This window comes from Centroberyx gerrardi, chromosome 12, assembly GCF_048128805.1.
Source record: "Centroberyx gerrardi isolate f3 chromosome 12, fCenGer3.hap1.cur.20231027, whole genome shotgun sequence".
NCBI classification, from domain to species: Eukaryota; Metazoa; Chordata; class Actinopteri; order Beryciformes; family Berycidae; genus Centroberyx; species Centroberyx gerrardi.
In genome coordinates this window covers 22,812,182-22,835,935 of record NC_136008.1, presented here as the reverse complement: position 1 = coordinate 22,835,935, position 23,754 = coordinate 22,812,182, and the positions used below count along the sequence as shown (strand labels likewise).

Sequence of the window (23,754 nt, the reverse complement as noted above, 5' to 3'; positions counted from 1 at the left end):
GTGGTCATGTTATTCCTCAATTACATCCTGCATATATCTTGTGAATATCAGATCAGGCCAGCAAAATGTATTCCCAATATTTATAGCTGCCAGTTTACAATGTGTGTAAACTATTGGGACTGGTTTACATGGCAGAAAGCATTGTTTTAAGACTCTAGTACATGAGTAGCAAAATTTTTCTGGCAATGTAGATTTATGACCACCAGCATTTTTTCCAGGATATTTTTGTTTCTTAAATTAAACTTTAATTTTCTCCGTACTGACTTTTGTTGTGGTTACCAATTTGTATCCCAATGTTTTCCCTGACTTTCAGAGTGGCATAGGCAGAAAACGTGGAAGTGTGGTGGATTGTGTAGAGGTAGGAGTTTGAAGACTCAAAGAACACAACAACCTTGACGAACAAGAATAAGGTGCATTCACAAAGCTCTAAGCACTAAAGGCACTATGGGAACTCATTCAAATGTTTCAAGCAAGGAAAATACAAATACAATACAACTAGTGCATTTCACCTTTTTTTAATTTATGGAGGAATTATTTGATTCATAAATATGAAATTCATAAATGGCCAATTAAATAATCATTCTCAGTGTTGCAACGTGTAGCGTGCACAATGAAATGAATTAACTGTCAACTTCATCCATCAAAGTTAGACACTGAATGATTTGTTGAATTTTACAGAAGAGCCTTCACTGGCTGCAGTCTCAAGCAATCGATTTTTGTACACTAGATTGCCATTAATAATGCATGGAGAGATTAAACTGTCATGCTGTAGAGGGATAAGCTAATAGCTAACTTTAAATTGATGGCTTCCAAAAGTTTGCCTGAGTTACTTTAGGATAGAGCTAGCTTGATACAAGAGGCTATTTCATGAATTTTCAGGTTCTTCTTCCAGGTTTGCAAGTACAGCATCATCATTGTCATAGTCAGAGAGGGCTGATATCATTGTAGTAGTTTCAGAGAAGCCTTCAGCTTGCTCTAAGAAACCAAAAGAATGACCAATTTCTTCCATTTTGTCAGCTAATATGAACATATCTCCCACTATATGGCAAAATCTCAAAGACAACCTTCCATGGGCGCATCCATTTTGATGTAGTCATGAACAATTGATTCAAGTTAAACTGCCAATCAAAAGTCAGAACGGGTTACAACCTGACTGTTGGCTTTGATAGGTGAAGTTGACATACAGTATTTATTTCATTGCACACACTACATATTCTGACACTGAAATAATTATTTAGAAAATACATGTCTTTGTTTATGCTAACATTTCACTGTTAGCAATATTCCACATAGTTTTAACATGGGGGTTATTTAGCACTTGACCGCCATGAAAACCATAAACTAATCACCAAGATTGGATGCAGCTGGGACGAGTTTGTAGCATTCAGATTTGAATGAGGCCACGAAAACAGCCTGAAAACTTACATTTAACATGTTTGTGAACAGATTCAACAACAGATCCGCTATGTTCTCTTCTATCAATAAAAATGCCTTCTGGAGAAATTATGCTCTAAAAAATATGACCAAACGTCAGCTGAAAATCACAGTAGCGGGATCTCATGTTAAAAATAGTGGAATATTGCTTTAATTATGTATATATATTTTTTTACTTGTGAAAATTCTTCCATGTTCACTTAGGCAGATAGAAAAAACATTTAGCTGATATGCAAGGGAAAGCCATGACTCTCCCATCAACATTGCGTATTGCGTCTAAAACAGTGTACCATGGTTCTCAGTGTGTGTGTGCAGTGAGAGTCGTACTCTCCCAGGCTGCAGCGGGTCAGCTGAGGTCAGTCCTGGATCTGTTCCTCTCTGGAATGCCACATGAACTCTGTCCCCATGGAATGGCAAGCACACAGGGAACCTCTGGCATTTCTACCAGCTCTCATCTTTCTGTCTCCTTCCTTCATGATACGTCCCTTGACCCTCGCATTTCTCAGTCTGTTGTTCTCGTGCACACATACACACACACACACACACACACACACACACACACACACACACACACACACAAATTCTCTGCTCTGTCCTTATTTTTTTCTCCATTACTAATTTGTGAAATGCCTGATCCCTACTCATGTCAGTGTTAAGTCTTTGTGTTGGTGAATTAGGTCATGATCACATGGGATACTTTTCTCAGTACTCGTGTGCCTTTTTTTTGTTATCAATGGTTTGGTCACGGCAGGCCAGGAGCACATCTCCTTGAAAATATGCACCTTGTGTTTTGGACAAGGTGTGTTTTGGGTGCCATGTGTCACGCCAGTGTCAGACAGAGGAAAGATTAGCAGCACATGGAAAGAAGTAAGCAGCCTCTTACAGTTTCCCAAAGAGCAAGAAGAGCAATCACTCACCTTTTTTTTGTTTTTATTTTCAGTGTTACTTACTTTGTTACTTCAGGTCAGCTAGCCAATGCTGATTGCATAGCTTGCAAGTTGTCAAACTGTGTCTTCCATAGCCACAAGAATGCTCCTTGCAGCACTTTGAGTTTTTGCTCTCTGTTACTAGTGATGCTCATACAGCTGCACTTTACATTTACACACGACCTATCATATCATTGCCTTTAGAGGGCAAATTAGCAGTGGGTTTTTTGAGGGGTGATTATGATCTCGCCTATGATCTCAAATGAGATCAAGAGTCTTACTGTTCTGTTTTTCCACAACACAAATGTTTTGTGCCCTAAACCCTCTCATGTGGTTTTCACTAAGCGGTTTTGGACAGTTGTTTACAACAGTTAATGACTTCTTGTCAAATGTGGCTGCTGTGTCTGGCGGTAGGTGTAAACAAACCCCTCAGTGACATTTGGTGTGTGTGTGTGACAGAGTGGGAGATGTCATGCTTGCATACGTATGTACTTGCTTGCATGTGTGATTTTTTGTTTTGCTAGTGTGTGTGAATGGCAGATGGTAATCATCCTCAGAAGCCAGGCTTAATTATTAGTTGCTGGGTTTGCGTCACACAGTGTTTTTAGCATCATATTTTCCTGTGTTTATGCAAAGCCCTCAGATTAAGATGGTTCCTGCTACAATAAACAGCAGTGAGTGGACTGTTCCAGCCAGTACAGCACACTATTGCTTGGTCCAAACCTAGGAACATTTTAATTTTTATTTGCCTTGCATTTTCCTTGCTTTTCAGTCAAGCGCCTTCAGCACACAACATTTCTTTTCTTCTGATATTTGGGACCCATTTCAAGTTTATAGCCTTTATGTTTTATCCTGATCTGGCCCCATCATCCTCAGGAGTGTTTCCATTAATTTAGTTGTGGTGCCCCCCACAACTGGAAAATTGCTTCCACAGCTAGAAAAATGTCAATACAATGAAAATTCATCTGGCCTCATTGCTCAGTCTGCCCCCCAAAAAATCCCAGTTACAATTGCAATTACAGCAGAATTGTGCACATATCATGATACAAATAACCCAAATAAGACATCCTTAAACTGTACCACATACTGGAACTGATCTTGGAATGGACCCAGGAGCGAACCCATAGGTCTCAGCACCAAAATTACCCTCACATCTACCAAAACATGTCTTCTTCTCCAGAGCCCCACATCTCTCTTCAGCTAAGGGTTTGCTTACTAGCCCTAGAATCCCAGTATCTCTTTTAGTAATCAGCATGCAGCTATAGCTGCTAGTTAGTGACCTGCTACATGTGACGGACTGTAATCTGTCCTCTTCCCATCTGTGTTATTTGAGAGGCCTTTGGTATGTTGAGAGCAGTCTCTCTCACTCTTTCCTTTGTCTTTTTCTCCATTCTCTTTTTCCTCCTAACATCTTTGTATGCTTCTCCTTTGAAGTTGACACTTCATCTATGGGGGGGGAATGTACTGTAGTAGTATGGAAAGCTGCCAAATCTCAGAGCAGGATTTTGTTCTGGGATAACCAACAAACATGAGGGAACCAGACCACCTCTCTCCTTCCTTCGCTCCTTCAGCACCTCAATATTTCTCCTCTCCATCATCTATCTGTCCATGTTTGTTTCTGAGTCCTTTTTCATTTTTTCCCTTTCTCGCTGTTCCTCTGTTTTCCTCACATTTCTCCTATTCTCCCCTTTTTCTGTATCTCTCGCTTTCTCTCTGTCTCTCCCTCCATCTCCTCACTCTTCCTGCCTGTATCTCACCCCTTTCTCTCTTAGGAGTGTGTGTATGTAATATTCACTGTGAATGAGAATAGCCTCTACTGCTGACTACAGCCCATAGTCCAATGAGCTGACATAGATGTTTCATTTTGTGATGGAGACTTAGCCAGGGCCTTGAGATGGGAGAGCTGGCCTAGTCTACCTGCTTCAGCCAGCCCTCTCAACACACACACACACACACACACACACACATTGCTATCTGAGCTTTAGTGATAAGCCCAAATGGTCACTCCTCAGCCCATTTAGATGTTGTGGTAGCCTTGTGACGGACATTAAGGTCATGATAAAGCGCCTGCACTGCAATCTTCTCTCCACGGTTGAATGAATAGCATTAGCCTTTTCACTCTCTGTTTACTGCAAACTATAGGCCAATATCTCTCTCACAGTACAGTTTACCCCACAGCGGTAGCATTGGATTAACAGTAGGAAGCAATGCATGGAGGAGTAGCACTGCAGCCTTCCAAGTGGATGAACACAGAACATCCTGAAGGAAAGAGCTGTAAGGGTTTTCTGCTGGCTTGGTGTAGTGTTCTCTTCCTGCCTTCCTTACAGCTTTTTCCACGTCCGACTCCTTTGTGGCAGATTTGTCAACAACTATGACGAACAGTATTTTTTTTTTGTTTACTTTTGTTCTTACCCAATACAGCCCACTGTATTGGGTAACAGGGTGTGTCTGCAGGTCCTTTTTCTTAAAAAGTCCTAAAATGATTTAACACGGCTTGACAGTAACGGTTGCTCGGTTGCCTTTGGTAACCAGATTTGGGCAGCTGTCAACTGTGCTGACTGGTTGCCCCTGTTGGCAACCACATTTTCTGCATAAAAAAACAAACTAAAAACAAATCCTATAAAAGACAAAAACAGTTACTGTTGACCAGGGCTACATTGTGTTCATGTGCAGTTAACTAATTTATAAGACTTGAACTTTCCGTAGCTAGTGAGTTATTAGGTACTAGCATGCTAGTTTGCTAGTTTGCTAGTAACTCTAGGGTAACTTAAAACATCTATCAAAACATTACACATAAATGTATGATCTAATCCTGCCTCACAGCTATCTGCAAGCCACACTGCATCTTTTTTGCTTATTGGTGTACTCTGCTAAAGCAGCACTGTCTCAATTTGGATGATGTGACACTTTAGTGATTAGAGAATCCGGCATATTAGTTTTTCTTTCAGAGGTCAACATGCCCAAAACAACTGGCTGGCTGTGGGATTTTGGAGGTCAAAGTTCACCACACTTTGAGAACTCTGTGCAGATGTGAAGGGGCGAAATGTTATTTAAATATAGTATTTAGCCTAACCTCTTATTTAATATTTTTCATTTTATTTAACCTAGTCCCATTGAGATCAGGGAATCTCATTTGCAAGGGAGACCTGTCCAAGGCCAGACAAAGGCCAGTTAAAGGAATAGTTCATCCAAAAATGAAAATGCAGTCGTTATCTACTCACCCCCATGCCAGCTGAAACACAGGTGAAGTTTGTTAGTCCACACTCCCGGAGGCCTCCAGCACAACTCTGTAGCAGCCAGTCCTTGAGGACCAATCTTCCGAGTTCCAAAAATAACCATAAAATTACTAGGGCTGCCCCCGACCAAAGATTTTCCTAGTCGACTAGTAGTCGTTAGTTCAAGTCATTAGTCGACTAGTCGTCGCACGTTTATGATATTAATTCAATTATTTAAATATATATTTTTTGAAAAAACACACCCAAGTCGCGGCTACTCGCGGTCAGAAACACCGGTGAAATACACTCTGGTTCACGGGAAAAAACACACCCAAGTCGCGGCTTCTCGCGGTCAGAAACACCGGTGAAATACACTCTGGTTCACGGGAAAAAACACACCCAAGTCGCGGCTTCTCGCGGTCAGAAACACCGGTGAAATACACTGTGTTACCCAAAAAAAACACACAATAGGCGTAGGCTATCAGTCGCTTGCTTTGAGCCCCGCTGCTGCACAGAGCGCTGTTCGCTTGTTTATTCAAAGTTTATTAATATTGAACATGTCGCGTGTCCAAATTGCACCAAATCCGACACTACACGTCCTTGGGTCCCCAGCAATACACCCGCCAAGTGTGAAGTAGATCGGACGAACGGTTGTCGAGATATGCGAAGGACACACACACACACACACACACACACATACATACATACAGACAGACAGACAGAGATTCCTTGCTTTGTAGTTTGATGGCATCAAAATCTCACTCCAGCCAGGTACCCAAAGTTGGCAACCCTGGTCTAATAACTTTTTAACAACAAGGCGCAGCTCCCGAATGGAGTTTGAGGGGTTTTTTTTTTCTTTTTTTCCTGCGACTAACTGACCAATGAAAACTTGGTCGACTAAGACTCTTCTCATCGACTAACGTTTGGTCGACTATTAGGGGGCAGCCCTAAAAATTACTCCATACAGCTCATGCAGCATAATCCAAGTCTGACAGGCACTGACAGGCTCAGATTGTTATTATAAGTGTCTGACAACATTATGGAAAGGACCCTACAGAGAAATGAAACGTTTTTCTTTACCTTTCACTTGATCCAGTCTCGCTCAAGTCTCGCGGGAGTTGAGTTGTTGCAGGAAGTTACACACAGACCGGATCAAGTGAAAGGTAAAGAAAAACGTTTCATTTCTCTGTAGGGTCCTTTCCATAATGTTGTCAGACACTTAAAATAACAATCTGAGCCTGTCAGTGGCAAAAACAAGCACTTTTAGTGGACGTACATTGACGGTGCGATTTGCCCCGTCGGATTACATTGCAGCTCGTTTCGCAGCTGCCGGCGATGCGATCTCGCTCAACACTGGACCAATTTCAAAAATTGTTGTCCCCTTTAGTCACTTAGACACAAAAAGATGGGAAAATAGGGTCCAGGTTGAAAAATACCGAAGTTACCCTTTAAGCTTCTGCATTACCAAACCTGGGGCCTATACTACAAAGCAAGTTCAACAAAGTCAGGGTATGTTTGAGTTAGCCTTCACTAAACCTAACATTGGCGATCCTGATAACCGGTCTCACGTAGCTGGTTATCAATTGGCTCTGTCAACCCAGGATTTACCTATCCAGCTATGAGCGCGTTCACATGAAAGAGGCGGGGTTTGTAACAAATAGCCAATCACTTGCAACATGGACAGATCCAGATCAGACAATTCGGATAAGATAAGATGAAACTGCTGATCCCCGTGGGGAAATTAGATAGTTGCGCAGCAAAAGTAATATGATTCAGCGGGGAAAAGGACATAGAATATAAGCGCAAAACTATAAAAATAAGTAATAGCCTAAAAATAGGCGAAAATAATAAAATAGGCTAATCAAACAATAAAAGCCATAGACAATAGACCTAATTACAGGATGATATAAGCCCTAATATTTCCTGCTGACATTTTCAACATGGCTATCGGAAAGAAATGGATAGCTACTAACATTGGGTTCTTCTCTCAAGAAGAACAAATTCTTATAATGAATAACTGTCAGCATTACAAAACATAACCGCGAAAAGTAAAAGTTGTTTCTGCTTCCGAGGCTAGAGAGGATTACTGGAGGAACTGCCCCGTCATTAGGACACAGTGGGCATATTTTCCATTGATAAAATAGTTTGTGGACACATTGAGGCTGTAAAAAGATTTTCTATTCATAAAGTCGGCCTCATGTTCTTCAGGGCTGCGGTAATGGAATATGAATAGCCGACATTGAACCAAACACTGTTGGGAATCCAATTAAATAAAGTCAGCGCAATTAATATATGCAACAGTAACTTTAATCCATTAATAATATGGTCAGTTAAGTAGCCTACCTGCTATATCTCCGATATAATAAGTTATCATGGAAAACAACGTGATTCTACTGGTCTGTAAACACGTCGCCCTGTGGACAGCACTTCTTACTGTCTGTTCATTCAAAAATAACAGTTTTCAGTTTTTTATTGGGATTTTCATTTGTATATTTGTTCATATCGGGATCCTGTAGGAATGGTGACTCCCTGTTTTCAGAGAGCTGATTGGTCAGAAGGTGGGCCTTTCATACGTTTTGATCCGATACCCTGAACTTAACCTGCTCCGGAGCAGGTTAGCCGTGCATAAGTTACCATGGTGATCTACCCCGGTTAAAAGTGAACCACCTTCGTGAGACTGAAAAGCCAGGGTTAAACCTGAAGTTACCTCGCTAACCCCAAATCCTGCTTCGTAGTATAGGCCCCAGGGAAGCTCCGGGAGTGTTATATGGACAACACTAGGTTTCAGCTGGCATGGGGGTGAGTAGATAATGACTGAATTTTAATTTTTGGGTGAACTATTCCTTTAAAAATAAAGACATTGTATTGAAACAAGTTGAATACAACCAAAACGAAATTTGTTATGTTTGTGTAATGTTTTAAACATTTTTTATATCACTGTTTCATCATTGAAATATGGGGTATAGGCCTTATTACACAGGAACTCCAAATATAATCCATTAAAATATGCCAACCATATTGTCAATTTTGGCAAACAAAAGCTGATGTCTGGTTGCCAGTCTGGCAACTATTTCTAAATGTTGGCATCAGGCCGTGATTTAAATTTAATTACCTAAATTTAATTTAATTGCCTAAAAACCGCCAGAAAAACGCGTGTCGCAAGAGAAGAGCACGTGCCAGGTGCACTGTACCATAGGAAAACAATGGTTCTGGTGGCGACGCGTTTCTAGCGACACTTCTCTGTGTGATTGCCCCCTAAGGCCAGCCCTGCCCACCACATCAGAGATTCCTATTTTCAACCCTGGCTCAGTATAAGGGGAGTAGGGATGCACCGATCCGATACTGATATCGGATATCGGTCCGATACTGACTCAAATAGCTGGATCGGGTATCGGTGACAATGGGGCCGATCTATTCAATTCAATTCTATGTTTATGTCTACGTGCGCATACTACGTCATGCGTCAGCAGCGCGCCGGTAGACCCGGCCATTTGCCTTCGGTCCGTCCGGTGGCTCCTCCGGTCCAGCAGCTCCGGAGGATCCCGCCTGCCGCGCGCAGCGTCTCACGCACTGAATTCTCGCTCATGGGGCGCGAGCCTCCCGCAGCTAGCATCCAGGCTAACAAGCTAACCTGGCGCCCAACCCTCATAACAGAGCCGGGGTCGGGGTGAGCTGACCGGGGGTCGGTGCTGATGCACGGTAGTTAAAAACACACCTGCATGAATACTTTGTCTCGGTTATATGTTTAAACTCTCCCGGGTCACCGCGCGGCCGAGCAGGCTGCCATTTAACCTGCGAGGTAAAGTAGTTTTCCACCAATTATACAATCGGCGCGTCCAGCCAGACTCCATTCATAAATCCAAGGTTTACGGGGACTCGGCTGTAGGTCAACGTTGTTTCCTGCCACAACACGATTTCAAGTGTTTTCCGTGTTCGTCAGGTACTGCTGCTCCATTCGGCCGACACATAGTCAGACTAACATACCTTGATATTTTTTTCTGAGGGCTGTTTCATAAAGCAAGATTACCAGTTAAGCCAGAGTTATTTCAGTAATTTAGGCATATTTTGAATGTTTTGTTTTTACCAAGTTACTTGTTTATACTACTTGTGTGAATTGTAATTTAATTTATCAAGTTTGTTTGCACTAGTTTGTGACTTAATTGTGATTTAATGTTTACATTTTGTTCTCATTTGATGCAGTTGTATTGTTTTATACTGGAATTTTAAATCCTGACCAATTTGTTGCTGCATTTAAAAGGATTACACTTGAATTGTAATTCCTGTTAATTTTGAAGATGTTTTACCAAGTTGCTGGAGCACGATTATTTATTATTTTAATAATAAATAACAATTGAGTACATTTATATCTATGTATTTATTTGTTATATTTTGTTTTACAAAGTTAGGAAAGCAATGTTAAAGTCAAGCCTGATGTTGCTTTACACATAAAAGAATGATCCCAGTCTCTTCCACACAGTGAGGCATAGCCTACAGTTTATTAATTAAACACTGGTATCGGATCGGTACTCGGTATCGGCCGATACCCAAAGCCCAGTTATCGGTATCGGTATCTGGACTGAAAAAGTCGGATCGGTGCATCCCTAAAGGGGAGTCAGACCTGAGAATCAGGGAGGGGATCTCTGCCTCTCCCTGTGTGTGTGTGTGTGTGTGTGTGTGTGTGTGTGTGTGTGAGACAGTAAGCAGGCATGTGGAATAATCCGCATGTGTTTCAGAAAGCCTGTGAAGTGTGGTAGTGTTGTTGGGGTGACAGAGGTAGCCTCAGTGGTTTGGGTTGCAGCTGCAGAGCTGCAGTTTCTCTTGAGGTTTTGATGATGTGATCTGTGCTTAGTGAGGTATGCTGCTTTTGATGTTCTGGCATGGTGGTGCAGATTGACATATTTGTAGTGGTGCTGTCGATTGCTATAGCTATTTATTACTGGAAAAGCGTCCCGGATTCCAGCTTTGAATTAACCCTTATATTTCCTTTAAGAAGGAAATGAAGCGTGTTCGTGTTCAGTGATTCACTTGTTGGATAGAGCGGCAATTTTTTATGAGCTGTTGGCTATCATTTAAATAGTCTACTTATCGGCCTTTTTCCTAATTTTTTTTGTTTTGTTTTTTTGCTGTTCAAATAGGCCCAAGTTTCAAATGTTTAATTAAAGATTTGATTGAGGAAAAACATGCGTTTTGTATTTGCTTTGTTACAAGCTACATTTGCTGTTCTTTTGAAAAGGTTAATCAATTAATTGATCAAGATCAAGGAAATTTCTTAAAATTGACATCCTTAATTGCTACCTTTCAGTAGGTTAGCTATCTTTCAGTATCTAACAGTAGCCTGTTAGCCAAAATGTTTAGTTAGCACTGCTGAAACTGCTTTGCTAGCTCAATTGTTTCGTTGGCATGGGGCAACCTTAATAACTTAATAAACAACTCTGTCTAGTTGTAAATAAAAAATTTGTCAGCAAAAAAATGTTCTGCCTTTTTTTGTCACACAGATTAGCCACCGCAGTTGCAAAGCTACGAGCTACTAGTTATAACTAAAATATTCGCCGGCAAAAATATTTTCTGTCATGCATACTAACCGAAAGAGTGAGTATCACTTAGTATGAGGTGAGGGAGCGCCGTTTGACTGACTGACTGACTGACCTCAATTTGGCTCCTGATGAACACATCTTGTGCTGTGGGAAGAATAACTAGCCTCCTTTGATTATTCAGTTTGCATTATGACAATTTCACATCACTACTTCTGTATACATATTTGTCTTCTCTCTGCAGTCTGCAGAGGGGGGAGCGAGTGGTGAGTCTTTGTGACAGTTATGTAAAACACTACTACTAAGTGACTTGAGGGTCTTCAAGTATAAAATTCTACTGGTTTCCGCTTTAAATCGTAGTCTTTTTAGATATTGCACATGGTTAAATCGTGATTTTAATTTTAATCAGATTAATAGTGCAGCCCTTGTATGCACGTGTATATGTGGGAGAGCATGCTCTACAGACATCTGTAGCTTGTGTGTGGTTATGGGTGTGTGTATGGGCGTGTGTCTGGCTTCTGGTGTATGTTTCCACACCATGGGTCATTGCCAAGGTGTAACCAAGGACACAGAAACACATACACACACAGGGGGAGGGACGGACAACCAGCCAGCAAGTTAGACCTCAGTGGCAACGCTCTTCTAAAATAACAGACATTCTTTCTCCACCTCCCTCGTCACCCCTCCCAGACGCACAGAAAGCACAACACAGATTTACTATCACAGAGAGGACGCCGCTGCAAGCCTTGGCCATTTTATCTTAGTAAACCATTCCCTGAACAGTGTCCATATTAGGCCTATGATAGCGCACAAACCTCTCTGTCCTGTGTGTGAGAGTGTAGGACATGGTCTGCCCTCTCAGATTTTATTTTAAACCGCTTTGTGGGTTTGTTGTAGTTGTGGAAGGGGAGGCCTCTCTCTGAAGACGATCTGTGTGTATTGGCCCCACTTCATTTTCTTGGACGTGTACACATTACCCCATCCTGCTGGGCAAATTACTCGAAAAGCAAAGCTTGAGGAGGGGACTGTCTGAAAGAGAGAGTTATTGTGTTGTTTTCTAGTTGTAATGTCTTTTCCACTCTTTTAGTTAAGAGGTTTGTGAATGGAGTTTGCTGCCTACCTGCCTATCCCATCTCTATCCGTCTGACCTGAAATAGTAGGCAAGCTGCATGCAACGTTAGTTTCTTTGTTTTTTCCCTGCAGCTGTGTGCTGTTGTAGTACACACAATCTCTCTCTGTCTCTCTCTCTCTCTACCTTTCTTTGTCTCTTTGTTTCTCTTTCCCTCTCAGTGTATCACAGTGTATAGGAGAGCTCTGTTTGCATATTGGGCTCTGGAGAACACACAATTAGGTGTGAAATTCTCAAGTGGACGAAGCACATATCAGGACGGCTCAGAATAGGGCTGAAACGATTCCTCGAGTAACTCGATTACTAAAAATCATCGATGCAAATTCTTTGCATCGAAGCTTCATTTAATCCATATAACTATATACACACTCAGTGTTTCGTATGGATGATTATTACTGTTGCACAACGCGCTGGAGAAAGAGAGAGAAAATAGCGAGGGGCGAAGAGAAGAGACAGGCCAGAGAAAACGACAGAAAGTGTCCAAAGTTTCGGATCCAGTGTTGCCAACTTGGCGACTTTGTCGCTAGACTTAGCGACTTTTCAGACCCCCCTGGCAACTTTATTTCTCAAAAGCGACTAGCGACAAATCTGCCGACTTTTTCTGACCATGGGAAGCAATGTTAATGTGTTGAATCCCAAAGCATTTGGCAATAAATTGGTTCGGCTGATGCCGGTTTTCTCTACTTGCTTGTCTAATCCAGAGGGGTCTGACGGTCACAGCGCTTCCCACACACAGCGTAGCTCCTTCCCTCCACTGAGAGCAGGGACTGTAGGATAGGGTCCACTTGTAATTGCTACCGGCGTATGCCGAAACTGGCCGGGTGGGCGGAGTCAGCACTTAATATTAAAACGGGATGAGATGAAGGCTAGTAAAGAATGCACGTTAATTATGGCTATATGTAATGGCTAGTTAAGAACGTAAATCAATATGGTGGCTAGTTATGATGTCCCTAAGTTAGCTAAGTTTTGCTCAAGAAAATAACCACAGAAAATAAAATGCTGCAGTCAATTTGTGAAAGCCTGAGCTTCATTCATGTTATTATTATGATAGTCACACACACACACACACACACACACACACCCACACACACACACCTACTCCCCTCACAGTGATGCATAAAATACCCCAGAAAGCAAAATATCAGGTGGTGTAAGTAGCAATTGGAGCCTAAAATGCACCAGTCCAATACAGCAGGTATATTCAGTTTAGTTTGATTGCAGTGAGTAGGGTCAGCAGGTGTAGGGCAACCCTTCAACATAGTAAATAAATGTACATTAGCCAGTCTTATGAACTTGTATGATATTTAGGCCTAGTAATGAATATCAATAATAATTATTATTTCACCTCGTTTTCAGTAAATCACAGTGTCGTATGGACAGCTTCGTGCGGACAGCTTTTCTCTTTTGTATATTTACTATTGCTCTTTAATAAAGCAAAAGTATTTCTTATCCGATTAATCGATGGAATAATCGGTAGAATACTCGATTACTAAAATAATTGATAGCTGCAGCCCTAGCTCAGAAGCCATTTGTGCTGATATTATCATCATCATTATCATTGTGACTAGACATCAGGGCTGTACGTTAACTTTTTTTACACATAGCACTGGTGCTACAGAGGTTGATAGTTTTGTAGCACAGGCCACAAAATTGTAGCACGCGTATAAAACGTCTGTTACCATCTCTAAAAACAACCACAAGTAGTGCAGTTCATCACTTAAACAGGTATGTGACTGGCAAAGGACATTAATGTTGCATACAGGGCACACAAAATCCAAACCTTAACAAGAAATGTTTTTAGACAAACATTTTCTTTATTTGCCCATAATGGTAAATTGCAGGGACATAACAACTGTATACAAAAGATCAATATATTACGCTTCAAATTAGGGGTGTGAATCTTTGGGAATCTCACGATTCGATTTGATTCAGATTCTTGGGTGTCCGAATCAATTCAGAATCGATTCTCAATTCAAAACCGATTCTCGATTGAATGAATAGAAAAGGGGGCACTATTTTCAGTCTCTTGCTCCAGTATACTGTGTGCCAAACCAGTCAGTCACTGGTGTCCTTAGTCCACTGAAATACAATATGAAACATAACTGGCAATTAAGATAAATGGTCCGCAGCGTTTTTATTTTAAAAAGTTAACTGCATTAATTAATGAATAAATTAATTTGAAAGCATCTTACAGTCTCCTGCCTGTATGAGAATAACAAAATGAGCCGGTCTCGTTTGTTACTGCTGATCGCTGCTCCGCTCTGCTAACGTTAGTTTCTGAGCGTAGAAAGTTCACAATATACTAAACGTTCGTCTCGCAAAGGTAATTATGTAGTCATTAAATCAAAACATGTTTGCAACCGCTTGCCTTTTTTGAAGATGAACTACAATATAACTCTAGCGTGTGCGCGCTGTAGACTGTCCGGGTGCTGCACTGCTTCAGCAGGAGGAAACGGCGTAGAGGCAACCGCATAGGAATTATGGGATTGTTCCCTAGGAATTGTAGGAATTGGTGTTGGATGTATGGACTCTACGCAGCCGGGGACATGATTTTTAATCGCACGATAGACTACAACTACCAAGTAGAATAGCGATGCGCCATCGATTCACCTCACACACAAACAAGCACACAAACCCTCACTTCACACAAACAAGCGGCTCCACACACACACACGCAAAACTGTATCGCACGGGTGCTACTGTGGTAAATTCATTCATTGCACAGACCGATTTTTTTGTAGCACGTGCAACATATATGTTGCACTGTACAGCCCTGGACATACACAAACATAGAGAATACAGAGAAGTAATTATGCTCTGCCATACAGGAAATTGTGAAACACTCAGATCTACCCAGCATAGTTCCTCAGAAAATGAGATGCAGCAAGGACAACAGTTTTGATAGATGTTTTGAGAATGCAAAATATTTATCTAGGTCTTTATTGGTGTGAATTATCATTGAAGCCTTTCGCTGTAATAAAGATTTTGGCAGCTGGTCGCAGGTTTGATCTCTGCAATGGCCAATATGTCCATCCCTGCCAAAAGGACATTGAAACTTGTTTTATTTAGCCATGACATTTGAACCAGAAAGTGCCAAGTTTTGGCAGTTTCTATCGGAAACTTAACTTGCTCGGAAACTTAACTATTGCTTAACTTTGGTTTAAAAAACAAACAAACCAAAGCACATACATTATATAACCATGAAAAAGTAGACATGGGTAATATTATTTTACTCTGTGTCCAAGACCATACTAGCCTAATTTTACCTATTGGTAACATGGTAAAGAGAAATTATTGATCCATAGATAGATGCTCCCTAGGGTAGCTAATGTTGCCAGTGTAATCCTGAACTCCTATGTATATGTGTTTGCTACACACCATGGAAACCATGGAAGTATTATCTGGAAGTAGGAAATTGTTTGGCCCACTCCCCCGTTGACTTTCCATGTGTGACTCAAAATAAAAGGTGTTCAGTTCATGTGTTGGCATTACTGAGAACATGCTGTAACTAGATGGGAGTATTGGGTTATAGTGCTTGTTCACTCCGGTCATCTTCAGTAGACGTCATCCTACTCTTTGACTGGGTGCACAGCACTTGACAGCACTATGCCTCTCCCCCCCGCCCTGGCTCACACACCATGTCAAAGATGGCATTGCAGGCACGCGCCCATTTAGCCATTTTCGGCCCATTTAGCCACACCTCTCAGCCAGCCACGCCATCCCTTGACTGCCTCTTGGAGAAAACGTTCCACCAAAGTGAAATCTTGAATCAGCTTGAAGCTGTCATGCATTTAAAACACACCTATCATCTCACACTTCATCCTATTTCCCATTATCAGCAGAGGTCAGGCTGGGCCAGGCCTTGCCATTGTTGATCTGATAGACAGATCAGAGTGGGGTCTCTTTGCGTCAATGCTGTCCCAAGATTGTCAGCCTCCTGTCCTCGCTTGTCCGCTTTGTGACTGACAGGCTGATAAGCTATGCAAACCTGCACTCACTGATCGCCAGCTGTGATATTGACTGACCAAAAATGTCAGGAACTAGCAAACACTATCGAATACTGCAGTATTTATTATATAAGCTGAGCATTGGAGAAACTAAGGGAATTAATTGCATCAAATAAGTAGTGTGTTTATGTTAAAGTGTAATCATGTTTATTATCAGAGATATGATATTGGTGTCACCCATCACAGTGTGATGAACACATATATAAAAATAAAAAGATAAAGATAAAAATGAGAGAAGAAAATTTCCATAGACAGTTAATGGGAGACTGACGTTATAAACTCAGAATGCATGTCCAAATTAACTTTTACATCCAAATTCATTTTCTTTTATACTACTGCTATCAGTGAACAAGAACATGTTGTCCCCCACATCCCCAGAAAATCATTTAGGTATTGTCAAAGTCACCTTTTCCATTGTTTCCAGTTCCTTGTCTACAAAGCTGTACATAGGTAGGACATCTCATATTAAGCTGTGACAAATACTTTTTTTTATTTTTTGGCTTTGGGAGTTAATATGATCCAAACTGTCCCTAAGCATAAGAATTCTATATTTAAATGGTAAATTTCAGTGGTACTGCCCAAGCTAGATTGCTTAGGATGCCAAGTCTGTGCCATACTGAGTAGAGAGAGTACTTAAATCAGTGTCCTTGTATTGAAGGCCGCTCCTCAACGGGACAGTTTGTTTTTTCACCATTTGACATCTTGGCTCAGTGTCTGGTCTATCTGTGTCATATCTATGGACCTTTGCCAGGGAATGACGTAGAGTAAGAGAGATGTCTGTGCTGTTGTGTTGTTTTTCTGCCGTGTCACTCCTCTCCTTGACACATGCGTCTCCTTGAGTGTAAGACGTCATTATTAACTCAGCTGGACACACACACAAACACTCTCTCTCAGTATGGTGTACCTGCTGGCTGCCTGCAGCTGGGCACATTGGCAGGGCTCTTGACTAGAGAGAAGTGTTGTTCTCCTCTCCTCCATATGTTTAGAAGAGGAGGCACCATGTTCCAAACTGTCAAACGCAATGAATAATGTTCCTTCTCTTTCAGATCTGAGGAATGTTTATAATTTATTGTCTTTTGTGGACTCTGATGGAAAACACGATAAAGCTGCTGTTGTCCGCCACTGAAATGTTGAATTTCTAGTTTACTAGGCTATACTTTGTCCTTATGTTGTCCTTGTGACTGAGTGGTTTTTGAAGTCAAATATTAACTAATATCCTCTGTCTTTCCCCTCTCTTGCTCTCTCTCGCTCTCTCTCACTCTCTCTCGCTCTCTCTCTGTGTCGTTCCTCTTTTTGCTCTATCCAGGTTCTGTTGCATGTCTGTTTTGCAATAAGTGAGCCCCCACCCCTCCGCCAAGATCCGGCTGTTAGATGTGACCACGAGGCTGATCAGGAGAAGCCACCATGTCTTAAACACCGACGGGCCCTCCGGAGCCCTGCCCCCCCACCCTGGCCCCCCCTCCCCCTCCCCTGTCCACCACCTCACCCCATCCCCCAGCCCCATCCCGCTTCCAGACCTCCCCGCCCATGTGAGGGACAGGCTCCCCAGCCCTGGCTCCCCGCTGGCTCCCCCCTCCCCTGCCTCCGGAGACATGAGCCTGCAGAAGCACCAGCAGCTGGGTGGTGGTATTGGAGGTGGGGTGATGGGCTCTGACCGGGACCTGCAGTCTACCGCGTCCTCCATCTCCCTGCCCTCCGTCAAGAAGGCCCCCAAGAAGAGGCGCCTCTCCCTGGCCTCTCTTTTCCGACGGCGAGGCCGGGAGCCAAAATCCGGGCGCCACAGGTCCCGAGAGCTCCAGCACCCCGGAGCTGGAGGCCTGGGAGGGGTGGACGGCATCGCCAGCATCGAGAGCATCCACTCCGAGATGTGTAATGACAAGAACTCTGCCTTCTTCTCTGTAGCTGGGGCTGGAGCTTCCTCTGCTGCTGCTGCTCCTGCTGCCTCCACCTCATCTGCCTCAGGGCCTTGCTCCTCTACCTCCTCCTCTTCCTCCTCCAAGGTGGGCGGTGGAGGCGGGGTGGGGGCAGAGCTGCTGGAGTGCCCGCTGTGCCTTCTGCGCCACTCCAGGGAGAGCTTCCCTGACATCATGACCTGCCACCACCGCTCATGCGCCGATTGCCTGCGCCAGTACCTGCGCATTGAGATCTCTGAGTCGCGCGTCAACATTAGCTGCCCCGAGTGCTCGGAGCGTTTCAACCCGCACGACATCCGCATGATCCTGGGTGACCGGGCGCTCATGGAGAAATACGAGGAGTTCATGCTGAGGAGGTGGCTGGTGGCCGACCCTGACTGCCGCTGGTGCCCCGCACCAGACTGTGGGTGAGTGAATTTGAATACCTAGATGCATGAACACACACAATGAACATCTCAAATTGATCTTGTTATGTAGAACTGAAGTACCCCTACAGTGTTTCAACCATAGAGATATAACAGTAGATGGGACATGTCACAGAGAATTCCTATTCTGGAATGGGACCATATGGCAGCCATCTTACCTGGGTACACTTCTCAGCTGGCTGTAATTGGAATCAGTGGTGATAGGGCCTTATGCTGCCATTATAATGCTAATATTTTTTTATTGAAACATCAGTACTACTTTATGTAGCGCACTGTGTGTAAGACAACTATGACTGTCTAAAATGATACCAAACATGAACCATTTATGTAGTTTGTAGATAAAAATAGCTAGACTATGTGAAGTACTATAATTATATTTTCAATCATAAAGATTATCTTCTGGAAGTAGGCTATTTTAATGGTGCATTTACTTTACAGAAACTATGAATCCTTTTTTCAAGAAGACTTTATAATTCTCAGATTTCTTTAGTACTCTGAGTGGTTGTATTAAGAGTATATATGAAAAAACCCCAAATGATCTGTTGTTGTAGCAATAGACAGATGTTGGCAGCAATTAAATATCACCAACACTGAAACACACCTAACAATACACCCAGATAAAATATACAATAAAAATGTAATGCCATAAAGTGGTTAGTGTGACAGCTTTAAGCCAATTTAAGCAGGTATGGACATAGGCCCTCACATTTTTTTTTTACTTTATTGGCATGACATTTTAGCCTGTAATTAAGATTACAATCCATAAAGAAATCATTTATATAGGTGCCATCATGTAAACAAGTAGGCTACTACAGTAAAAACAAACATCTCTACCCTTCAATCAACTTAAAATCCACAGTAGCCTATACAGATATGCAAATGAATGTCCTCTCTGTGTGCCACCACACGCCACTGTGTCACTTCCATCATTAAGGTACGTCTTGGCAGAAATAGCCTACAATTAATTAAAAAAATCGGCGCATTTTCAGCAGCGGTGCCGCTACTGAGTACTATACAAATACTATAGAAAACACTATAGAACGTATTTTTAGCATGGCGGGTCACGACTTTACTGTGGCGACCTGCCACAGTAGAAGGGAAAGCGCTGGTTGTACATAATGCTGAATGATGTGTGGTGACTGTTCTCAGAAACAAGTTGTTTGTATGGCAATAGCAGCGACCTAGCCAACTAACATACAGCTGAAATGTAAGGATTGTAAGGAAAAACAGCTAACTAGCTAACAAATACCGTTACAAACGATTTCAAATAGAACTCCAGTCTGTTGGCTACTAGCCAGAAATGTTGTGTTTTAAGTTGTGTCAGTTAAATTTAACATATAAAACAGCCTCTATCTTCTACTCTATACTGACGTGTGGAAGGTGCTGCAGCCTCTCTGGTGTCTTTGGTCCTTTTAGTGCAGCAATTTGGTCCAAATCAGGACAACAGTGGTTGCTTCCCATAGGCAGCTGTTGTAGTTACAGGTAAACTGGACCCAGGTAAGATGGCGGACGATTATCCCACGCTTAATGACGTCATGTCCCCTCTACTGTTTTATCTCTATGGTTTCAACTAGGATTTTTTTGCCAGGAGCGGTGCACATGTGTTCACAGGGTTTCTCAGTTTACCTGTGACCTGATTCTGTGTGCACACACCCACACACACGTACACCCACACACCTGTGTATACCATGACTAATGTCCAAAACTTAAAGAACTGACTACAAAAATGCATTTTATTGTTATCAGTGTATATTCTTGTACTTTAACCCAAAACAAACAAACAAACACATCACTTCCTATGAAACCGATGAAATAGAGTATAAAGATTAAATGAGTCCCATGGGACAAAAATTTCTTTTTCAGTGGAAGAGATTGCACTCAGAAAATGAATATTTAATCTTCTGGGGTTTTTAAGCAAGCTCATCTGAAAATTGAAATGAAAATGATGAATATGTTGTTTCACATCACCCCCATCGGTGACAATAACCTAGCCAGACAATTGGAGCGCATGGTTGGTTACCTCTCTCGTTCGTTGATAATCTCTCTCTCTGTTGCTGGTGAGCTACTTTGTAACTTGACCTCAGCTGATGTCCCCTGCCAGCTGATTCCCCGCCGTTCACGCAGACCATACAAGTTCCATCAAAGCAGGGCATCCAACACGCAGCTGAGATAAGAATCAGATGGGAGTAACAAACAGTATAGTAGGAGATTCCAACTGCCCCTGAAACATCTATTCAGTATAATCAGATCTGTGTCCACCAAACAATATTTGCTACATCTTTGAGAAATTGATATGAGCAGATTGTTGTGAACTCACAGCACTGCAGTTTTCAATATCTCTGCTGTCAGATTATCCCTGATTGAATCAATTTAACACATAAAGCACAGCTGTATTTGGCTAGACGCATCACAATGATTTTGTTGTTTAGTGTTTTTCTAAACAAGCGAAAACATTTAACATTTGTCAGCAGAAGTTGACGTTCACGGCTCAAGTAATTGGAGCCTGGGCAGCATAAACCCAGCTGTCATTCAGTTTCATGTGCTGATATAAACAATGGCTTTCTAATGAACAATGTTCGGTTGATTCTAGGGTAGAAGAATTGTTTAATTGGGCCCACAATTTAATGTGAGTTGGTAGTAATGTAGCTTTCAAACAAACTTCTGTGACTTCTGGGCCATTTGCCTCTGAGTAGCCCATGTTTGCCAAACTCGTAATGACATGGTAGTGGCGCAAGAGATTTAGCCACTGCGCCCGCTATGTAGAGGAAACATTGCCATAACATCTTGCAGAAACACCTAGGCCATGAACAAGCACTTGCACTACCTACAGAGAACATAACAATATGTACTGCATGCAACAGCTTATGTTTCAGCATGTACACACACTCTGTGGCACCTGTCCAATTAATTTCTCATTAGTTTGTTGATTTATTACTAATTGTGACCATGGGCTCTTGGGGTCAAGACCATGGACCGTTTTTCCAAAAGGATCTTGGTAATAGCTAAGACCATATTATCTCCACTGCGAGTCAATTCGAGAAAGACTGTCCATCCAAGATGTTTTTGGTAAACCAGTGCTGTGTGGTGAGGGCGACTTCCACAGCGACAATAATTCTTTGTGCACACCACTAGTAACGACATTGCGCTGCCACTGTTTGATTGAATATGAACAAACTAATTGCTAGCTGTTATGCCGTGATGCAACAGTAATCAGCTGGACACATGCCAATGGTATAATCCATGACTGGATGCTGACAAACAACATTGCCAAAAAGTTTAATTGTGGTCAGCTTGTCTTTGCTGACAAAGAGGAGACGAAGGCAACTGTGGTCAATATTGACAGACTGAATTTTGACTTTTTGGGGATTTGATGTTTCCATCTGACAGCAGTGATGGGTTCCATGAAATATGCTATATCTTCCTCCACCTCTGCTTCTAGCTAATTTTGTAGAGCTGGACTGTGGGTTTTCTGTGAGCCTGAACCTAACCTCAGCCTCAGATTTTGACAACCATAGTATTTTTGTTGTTTTGAACCCAAATCTGAAGCAAAGCCTTTGTGGGTCCAGTTGGGTCTTGGTTGGTTTGGGCATAAATGTCAAGCTCTACTCTCTGTGGCCCTGTGACCACAGATAGGGGAACAAAAGGCATGGGGGCTGTCTGGCCTGGAGCCCAAATGCCGCTGACACCAGCGTTAAGGGCCCATTGTTCTTTCAGAAACACAAAGAAAGGAGGCAGTAGTAGCCACCACAGACTGGTCATGGTAGGGGTGGCAGGCAGGGCGGAGAAAGACAAGGATATGATTTCTTTTTTTCCCAAGAATTGTAGTTTTTTGGGCACAACTCCCATTCCTTTTACATTTTTATTAATTTTAAATTGGATTCCCCATCATTGTTTTCTTCTTTTTTGTGTAGTCCTAACCCCATCTTTTAAAGCTTGACATGCTAACAAGACAGAGATGTTGAGTTGGGAGAAATGGGTCGAGATGGAGAGAGAGGAGCAGAGGAGGATGAGAAATGGAGGATGGGGATGGGCTGGCAAGAAATGAACCAATTGGGATTGCAGGGGATGCATAAACAGAGGAGAGAAAGAGATGGATGGAGAAAGGCAGGCAGATGCTTACCGAGGGTGTCACTGGGACTAGCATGGATGTACCAGGGAGTGACGACACCATAGGGTGCTGTTTGGTGCCTCACAGCAACAACACATGGCTCCACCAGTCCTGCTGCACTAAACAGTTTTTGAACATGATTCCCATATGTCGACAATACTTGAGAGGACGCAGCTCTTGTCACTTTTAAGCTATGTCAAGTTTCTGTTTGCTTAAAATAAGTGCCTCTTGAGTGTGAAGAAGTGTTGCTGAAAAAAACGTGTGCTCTAAAATCCTTCCCTCAATAAATTAGGATAAAAACCATTTTCAGGCATTAGCCTAAGGCTGTTGTCTATTCAAGTAGTGGACATTTTAGCAATACTGCTGCAAGAATAAAGCCATCTGTGGCTGTCTAATGGTACTCTATTTTCTTGATTACCTCACTTTGTGCATTAAGCTTTTGTGGTGGAAATTGATCATTGAGTATTGGAACACCCAGACCAGAACAGATTGACAACTTTCTTTGTTGTGTTCAGTATGTTATTCTCTCTGTTCATTACTGTTCTGTTGAATAGAATGCTACACAGTAAAACGGCGTTGGTTGCCAGTGCAGCACCTTTAGGAGTCTCAAGAACACAATGGCCTGGAATAGAAAGATGATCTATTATTAAGCCCTTCCTTCCACTATGCAGATGTCTAATAGAAGCTGTTATCTGGGTGTTGGCTAATTTGTGGCTCTACTTCCCAGTTTTGACTTCCTGGAAACTAACTTCAGTTGCAAGGAACTTCTACACTAGTAACAGACCTTGAGTTTAGCAGGCTATACTGAACAAGCCAAAAGTGTCCTGTCTAGCTGTGTTGATATGTTAAATTAACATGCTAACTCTCTACAATATATGAATATAAAAGGACATGATGTGATATGATATTCCATGCTGTGATATGTTCAATCAACATGTTAAAATCCAAAGGTGGAGGAAAGAAAAGAAGGACAATGTAATCTGAGAGAGAATGTGAGAGTAAGGAAATGTTGAAAGAAACAACTCTTGCCTCCTGGACCCCAGACGGCGTAGAAAGGGAGAGCTTG

The 23,754-nt window shown here is 42.2% G+C and overlaps 1 protein-coding gene across 1 annotated transcript in view; it reads left to right on the top strand.

Annotated features, from left to right (window-relative positions):
- LOC139914971 (E3 ubiquitin-protein ligase RNF19A-like) overlaps positions 1 to 23,754 on the top strand; it is a 49,397-nt gene that overhangs the window by 5,603 nt on the left and 20,040 nt on the right. The window contains exon 2 of the mRNA XM_078287165.1: positions 17,549 to 18,562. Coding sequence (XP_078143291.1) covers positions 17,835 to 18,562 — 728 coding nt within the window. The 5' untranslated portion in view covers positions 17,549 to 17,834. The remainder of the gene's footprint in view (positions 1 to 17,548; positions 18,563 to 23,754) is intronic.